The sequence below is a fragment of the Dipodomys merriami genome, unplaced genomic scaffold, assembly GCF_024711535.1.
Source record: "Dipodomys merriami isolate MVZ:Mamm:240054 unplaced genomic scaffold, mDipMer1.0.p SCAF_21, whole genome shotgun sequence".
NCBI lineage: Eukaryota > Metazoa > Chordata > Mammalia > Rodentia > Heteromyidae > Dipodomys > Dipodomys merriami.
The window spans coordinates 27,124,669-27,132,376 of NW_027203493.1; the positions used below are offsets into that span (position 1 = coordinate 27,124,669).

General features: G+C 51.1%; 1 protein-coding gene across 1 annotated transcript; it reads left to right on the forward strand.

Moving 5' to 3' along the window:
- Positions 1-1,599: 1,599 nt before the first annotated feature.
- On the forward strand, positions 1,600-5,849 carry Dbx1 (developing brain homeobox 1). Its single transcript, XM_070032060.1, has 4 exons — positions 1,600-1,966; positions 2,474-2,575; positions 4,536-4,738; positions 5,478-5,849. The coding sequence occupies exons 1-4, from the start codon at positions 1,600-1,602 to the stop codon at positions 5,847-5,849; spliced, it is 1,044 nt and encodes a 347-aa protein (XP_069888161.1).
- The last annotated feature ends 1,859 nt before the right edge of the window (positions 5,850-7,708 follow it).

Consider the following 7,708-nt stretch of genomic DNA (forward strand, 5'->3'; position numbering starts at 1 on the left):
TTAATAAGATTTTTGAGAAAGCTTTGTGTTAAAAAGCAAAAGGGAAAACCAGCTGAAGGTGACAGTTAGTTCATGGTTAATAGGATCAGGGCAGCCTGGCGGGACTGCACACTTCTCTTTGAGGAGGTTCAGCCACACTAAAGAAATGAATGGGACATTTAACACATCTGTTATCTCGCTGAGCAGAGAAATGGTGGACTTGGAGGCTCAAGGCCACCTCCATTCCAACCCAGAGGAAAGAGAAGGAATTTTCTCCAGGATTTTCATTCCATGGGCCAGATTTCCAAGGTTTTCCTAGTATGGGTGGGAAAGCCAGGTCTTCCCTCTGCTTTTCACTCCTTAGTACTGTTCAGTTCATTAAACTGCAAACAAAAACACAAACAAAAAAACAAAACTGTGGCCAAATCAAGGCTCTTTCTGGACCTTTGCTAACTTACAACTCACTCTGTCCAGAGCTGCTGGTTAAGAGGCCAGTAAGGGAAGTGTTGAATCACCTGGGGCTCCTGTAGCTATCTCCAGCTCCAAACCCTTCACTGGTGTAAACACACACACACACACACACACACACACACACACACACACAGAGTATTCCAATAGGGTTCTCCATAGCTCCACCCCTTAGTGAGCTGCCCAGTGCTCCTTACACCTGGAAAAGATTTTGCATACTGACAGGGGTCTGCAGCATCTTGGTTTTACTGCTTTGCTATCCAGTCCTAAAATCAAATAGCTCAAATCAAGAAGTCCACCATTCGTCTGCAGACACATCTATTAATGCCAAAATATCCATTTCCAAGTCTCCAGGATTGTGCAAGTGAGAGTTTTAACAGATTTGACACACACCTCTCATCTGCTTTACGATTCGGCTGGAGTGAGTGATGAATAGGGCTAGAGACCGCACAGGGAAGTATATTGTCATGTTCAAGGACTTGAAATTTTCCATCTCCCCCCCCCATCCCCACACACACACAAGGGGGAAGAGTTACTTTACTAATAACCTGAAGATGTATTTCTATGAATATTTATTGATCTATTTCCAAGCTCAGCGGGGGAGCTGCAAATAAATTTAGTGTGTTCTTTAAATAATTCTTTTTTTCTATACGACAAGATGTCATCTGGAACTTCTAAATAGGCATTTAATTAGCCCGGGTGTTGCTTCGGAACAAAAACCGCGGGACAAGAGCTCTGGGGGCGCACTGTATTGCCAAGAGGCGGTCGATATGCAGAATCGATGCGCGGGGGCCTTTGTTGCCTGTCCATTGTGTGGGCCGTGCTTATGAAGACTAATCCAATCATAAATTGCACCCCTGCGCCAATCAGAGAGCCGAGAGCCTGCAGCGAATGAAGCTCGAGTGGAGAACTTTGTTGAACTTCATTGTCAGAGCTGTCACTTTTTCAAAGCACGGTAGCAGGCGGGCCACTATAAAACCATCCCCTCGACGGCAGGACCACGAGGACTCGCCTACGCCCAAGTGGAACAGTTACTTGGAGACGATTGCTAAGCCCCGGAGAGGGCACTGCGGGAACGGGAGGGGGGGCAAGCGAGGCCTTTGCTCTCAGGCCACGGGGAAAAGGAGTTATTCCACCCGCCCCGCGCCTACCATGATGTTCCCCGGGCTCTTGGCGGCCCCTGCGGGTTATCCTAGTCTCCTCCGGCCCACGCCCACGTTGACACTGCCCCAGTCCCTTCAGTCAGCATTTTCCGGCCACTCTAGCTTCCTGGTGGAGGATCTGATTCGCATCAGCCGGCCCCCAGCCTACCTGCCCCGCAACATGCCCACCGCCAGCCTTTCGCCGCCCAGGCAGGGGGCGCCCGCGGCGGTCACCGACTCCAGGACCTCCGACCTGGCTTCCCCGGGTCCAGGAAATCGGCGGGGCAGCTCTCCGCAGACTGCCCTCTCCCCTGCCAGCGAGCCCACGTTTCTGAAGTTTGGAGTGAATGCTATCCTCTCCTCAGCTCCCAGGACAGGTAAGTCGAGGCAGAGCGCGCCGACAGAGTCCGTGCAGGTGGTCCAGCATTCGCCCGAGCTTTCTGGCCTTGATTGCTTGTACAAACGAGCCCCTGCTCACGCATGCCCCCTCGCAGGCACTAGAGACCCCCACGTCGGGTAACGAGCAGCCTTCAGGCACCCAGGCCACGTTCTGAATGAACTTGAGCGCCGGCGCCGAGCGCACGCCCCGGGCGTCAGAATGTCCGCCCTGGAGAGCCGCAGTTATTCAAGCCAAGACGCTGTGTTTGGGGATTCGCTAGTATTATGTATCTGCGATCTATTTTGCAAGTGCCTAGGGTGGAGACTTGGGGTGGAGGGAGGATTTCCCCAGGCGAGAGAATGTTGGGGACATTTAATTTGACTCCTGTCAATTCGTTTTTAAAAGAGGCGGTTGACATCGGGCAGCGTTCATTGTCTCCTGTGTTCAGTGTGCTGTGCAACCATCTAGTACGTAACCAAGTCCTGTCTTCCTCCCTGTCTCCCAGAAACATCTCCGGGCTTGCTCCAGAGCCCTCCACCCAAAACGTTCGCTTTTCCTTACTTCGAAGGCTCCTTCCAACCCTTCATCAGATCTTCCTATTTCCCAGGTGAGTCTCATCCTCCTTCCTGGAGAGGCTGGACGGGCAGGCGCTCCCAGCCCCGGCCGCCCGCGGTCTGCCTTCGCGGTGTTTCTCCGTCCACCCCTCGGGGTTACGCTCTGGTTCAGAGGTTGCGAGGCTACAACATTCACGAATCCGTCGCGCCAATTTGATGCCCTATTTAGCACGAGCAGTGACTGCTTGACACTTTGCACGGATTCCCTGCTCTACAAATTAGCAAGAATTGTCATGGTCCCAATTTGAGGCGGTTCCCTTCCCGGCCAGGAGCTGTTGGCATCCCTTCAGGCCACCGTTTTCCCACAGAGTCACTGCACTTGACCACGATCCCCTCCATACCCCCCCCCCAAAGGTTTCAGCACCATGACCAATTGGTCAGCTCCTCGGGCAGCCACACACAGACCGGCCCTCGCCCCTCCACGCTGCCCAGAGACACCTACCAGCCGGGGCTAATTTCTCTTTAAGGCTCATTCAGTAGACCCCATGGGGTGCCCTCTTGTGTGGGACGCCTAGGGTCGGCCGGAGGAGGGGAGTGATGGACTAGACTCCCAGACCCCCCCCCCTTAACCTTAATTTTTACATTTCCGAACCGACTTCCCAACCTCTTCTCGTACCCTTCCCAGTCTGGCTTAATCTTTTTAAGACAATTGGGCTGGAGGCTGGAGAGTCACCTGCCATGGGTCCTGCTCTAAATGAGAAATACCTTGCACCGTTTCCACGAGGTTTTCGTTCTGAAATCTCACAGGGGATTCAAATGATGACTCAAAACCCTTGCAACGGATCAAAAACTCAGGGGACAAGAGGAGACCCGATAAAGAGAGGCCAGGCATGGCCAGTGGGGGAGGGGAAGGGTACAGGGCTAGCTCTCCCAAATATCAGCAAAAGAAACAAGCAGTTGATTTTTGGTTTTTTAAGGAAGGAAGGGAAATGCAGCACCATCCGCAGCAGCAGCACCACCACCAGCATTCATGCTCCTGCTGATCATGGAATTTGCTTCCTTTCTTCTTGCTCTCAATGTGCTAACAAAAACAACCCGAGCTTTATAAATAGCTTTTCATGTCCATTTAATGAGAATGATCGGGAGAAGAGAAGCCTCTGCCATCAGTATTCTCTCAATGGTCTTGGCCTGCAGTTGTGTTTAGTTTGAAAGTGTAAATCTCTTTTGTCCCAGTAATATATGGCTTTCTCTGCTTGTCCACAGCCTTTTTCTGTTAGTTCATTACTACACAATTACCATTCACGCTTCATTAGAGTCTCTGTTTCTTTTTGTTTTTCTTTTTCTCTCTCTTAAAGCGAAACTCTCCCTCTTTTTACCATGCCAATACCCATTGGGCAGCGGTCAATGTGCTAATTAGCTGCCACTCTTCGTGTACTGGGGCGGAATTCTTTACGTTTGGTGGGGGAGGGGAAGAGAGATTAATATAAAAAAAAGATGAATACTGATTGGAGTTTTCAAAAAAAATCATCTGGAGTGGATTTTCCCCTCTCCAGCAAACCAGCAAAGAGCCCTATTCTCATTTAAGGGTGAGGCCAGGGTGGGGTGTGGGAGTGCGGGAATGGGTGGCTGAATATTTTAGTTTTAGTTTTGAAATTTATTTTTCCTGTGGCTGTTTTCACCGGCCTGTGCAGGTTTCCCTGCGAATGTTGAATGGAGAAGGAAAAAAAAATCCGCATCAGGCCATTGTGGGGGTTATTTTTGGTGGTCCCCCTCCCCCGCCTCCTAATCCGGGTTTGCACGGTTGAAAGGGAAAGTTATTTGGGCGGAAAGCGCCTTTCACTCTGCAGGTTTGTAGGTTCGAGGTCTATTCTCTAGGCGTGCTTTAAAGAGATGAAGGGAACCGAGAGAAAGAGAGGGCGAACACACTGGGAAAGCAGCGATTGAGGGGCGGACCCTCCCCCCCCAGACACCCCCAACTCACCCGCCCCCTCCCCTCACCCCTCCGCTCTGCAGCCTCCTCCAGCGTCGTGCCCATCCCGGGGACCTTCTCCTGGCCGCTGGCCGCCCGCGGCAAGCCCCGCCGGGGCATGCTGCGTCGGGCCGTGTTCTCCGACGTCCAGCGCAAGGCGCTGGAGAAGATGTTCCAGAAGCAGAAGTACATCAGCAAGCCTGACCGCAAGAAACTGGCGGCCAAGCTGGGCTTGAAAGACTCACAGGTGAGGAGCGGGCTCCCCTCCCCCTCCCCCCGTGCCAACCACTGGATGGGGAAATCGAGGCCTAGGAAAGCAATGAGTACATGAGGGTATTTCCTCAGAGATCCTTAGAACAGTCCACTTCTTTTTTTTTTTTTCTCTTTTTCTTTTTTTGTCGGTTGTAGGACTTGAACTCAGAGCCTGGGTACTGTCTCTGGGCACTGAGTTGTGGTTTTTTGTTTTTGTTTTTTTCACTCAAGACTAGCACTCTACCACTTTGCGCCACAGCCCCGCTTCTAATTTTCTGGTGGTTAAGTGGAGATAAGAGTCTCCTGCACTTTTCCGGCCCGGGCTGGCTTCTTCCAACCACGATCCTTAGATCTCAGCCTCCTGACCAGCTAGGATTTCAGGTGTGAGACACCGGCTCCTGGTAGACAGCCTATCTCTTATTTCAACCGCAGCTCCCCAATCTCTCCCAGGCCCAGCACCCCCTCCAGACCTCTCCCCCCCCCCCCGCCCGCCTGACTGGGCTGTGTACCAGAGTATGTGTGGGGCAAAGAAGCAAGAGACGCTAAGGGTGGGGCGCAGTAAGTGTTGTAGTCCTTCAAGAAAGGGCGAAGCAGGGAAACACAGAGTCCTCCTCCCATCCCCCCCCCCACACCCTTGGTCCCTTCCCCCCTACATTCTGCCTGGAGGCCCACTATGCTGGGGACCTCCCCCCCCCACACTGCTCCTTGCTGATCTCACCCACTTGGCGTCCCAGGTTAAAATCTGGTTCCAGAATCGGCGTATGAAATGGCGCAACTCCAAGGAGCGCGAACTGCTGTCTAGCGGGGGCTGCCGTGAGCAGACCCTGCCCACGAAACTCAATCCGCACCCTGACCTGAGCGACGTGGGGCAGAAGGGCCCCGGGGACGAGGAGGAGGAAGACGAGCGCCCCGACCGCCACCCCCACCGCCTGGCCTACCCCGCGGCAGCGTCTCCGAACCCCGGGCACCCGCCGCTGAACCCCGGGCACCCGCCGCTGCTGCCCGCCTCCCCCGCGCACTCGGGCAGCCCCTGCAAACCTTCGGACTTCTCAGACTCCGAGGAGGATGAGGAGGGCGAGGAGGAAGAGGAAATCACTGTGTCCTAGGAACCTCTCCAGCCCCCCTGGGTACTGTTTCTAAGTGCTTTCAAACTGAAGAGATGGGGGTCCCGTCTGCTGCGTCCCCTCCTTCTGTCGCCCCATCCTTCCCTAAAACCAAGATGTCACCAAGAGTGCCACAGGCCGTTCAGTTGTCCCAAAGAGACATTTCCTTCCCCTACATCAGCCCCAAACCACAGAAATGGAGGTCTTGGTCCCTGCCTTAAGTTTTCCCCCCGCCAGGTTTTCCTTTCTATCACGTTCTGTGCAGGTGATTTTAAATGGTAGTGGGGGTGGAGTGGGGGTGGGGTGGAGGGCGTCTCCGTTCCCACAACCTGGAGTTTACAGGGTTAACTCTGAGGGTGTAGAGCCCTGCTTGGTCCTCGCCAGGACAACCCCGAATATGCAGGGGTTTAATGAAAGAGGAAACAGAAATCAACCACCCAAGCACATAACCAGATCCAGGACCCCTGACCAGGACCCCAGTAGCCACCCTCCGACACTCCCAAAGCAGGTCCCTTAGAAAAACACAAGAATTCTGAGAAAGAAGTAGTTGTGCCTTCTGGCCTAAGGGCAAATAAATATGGAGTCTTCTCTCATTTCCAAAGGCTCTTTGGGGAAAAGAAGTTCTCCAAATGGAGAGCTGTGGGAAGAGTCATTTCCTGTACGCATATTTTTTAAAAAAACGTTCCAATCTCTACACCCGCGGTACAAGCACCAAGCACTCTGTCCTATGCTCTCTTCCGATTTCTGGGGGAGGTGTTATTCAGCTGCCAAAGTCTGAAGACTGGCTGGGAGGTGGACAGAGAGAGAGAGAGACATTTATAAATCTCTTTGATTTTTTTCCCCATGAGAAATGTTACTGTCTTTGCACAGCTCTTATGAACTGTACACTAGCTTGTATATATGTTGTGTATGGATATTTTATACCGAGGTTATTATGAATGACTATAAAAGACTGGCTAGGCATGGTGCAGTGGCTCATACCTGTAATCCTAGCTACTCAGGAGGCTGAGATCTGAGGATCACAGTTCAAAGCCAGCCCAGGCAAGAAAGTCTGTGAGACTTATCTCCAATGAACTACTCAGAAAAAAAACAGGAAGTGGTACTGGTAGAGCGCTAGTTTTGAGCGCTAGTTTTGAGCACAAAGAGACTCAGGGACTGCACCCAGGCCCTGAGTTCAAGCCCCAGGACCAGCAAAAAGAAAAAAAAAAAGGCTAGATATCTTTCTTTCCTTTCCTGGAATGGTTTTTAAACTTAAAAAAAAAAGATAGCTGCCTAATTGCATAACTTATAAAGAAATGCTTATTTTGTATTTTTGTCATGTACAGATTTTATATATGTGTATATATATGTATCAAATATATACATATATATCAAGATATATATATGTGTCAAATGAATAAATGCCAAATAAAAAGTAGAGTGGCTATTATGGTTGAGTGATGTTGTTAAACTTGCAGTGTAAGATAGCCTAGACCAAACCTTGGGCTTTAGAGGAAAGAACTTGAAGGTTAAGATGGGAAGGCCTTCATCCACAAACACTGCCCTCCCCCACAGCTAGTAAGTACCCATGGGACCACAATTTGCCTCTGGGTCTCAGCCTAGTGCCTTTCTGCTTTGCGGTGCCATCAAAGCCATATTCACTATTAGACACATAAAACAGCTACAGTAAAGTAGGTCCAAAAGTTAGGTTTTGCAATAAACCTCCTCTAAAACTGAAATCAATGCAAGACAGTCTAATAACTCCAGCTTGCTTTAGTTTTCCTTTTTTCCTACATAGCCAGGATCTGTTGGCTCATACCTATAATCCTAAATACTCAGGAGGCTGAGATCTGAGCATCTCTGTTCTAAGCCAGCCTGGGCAA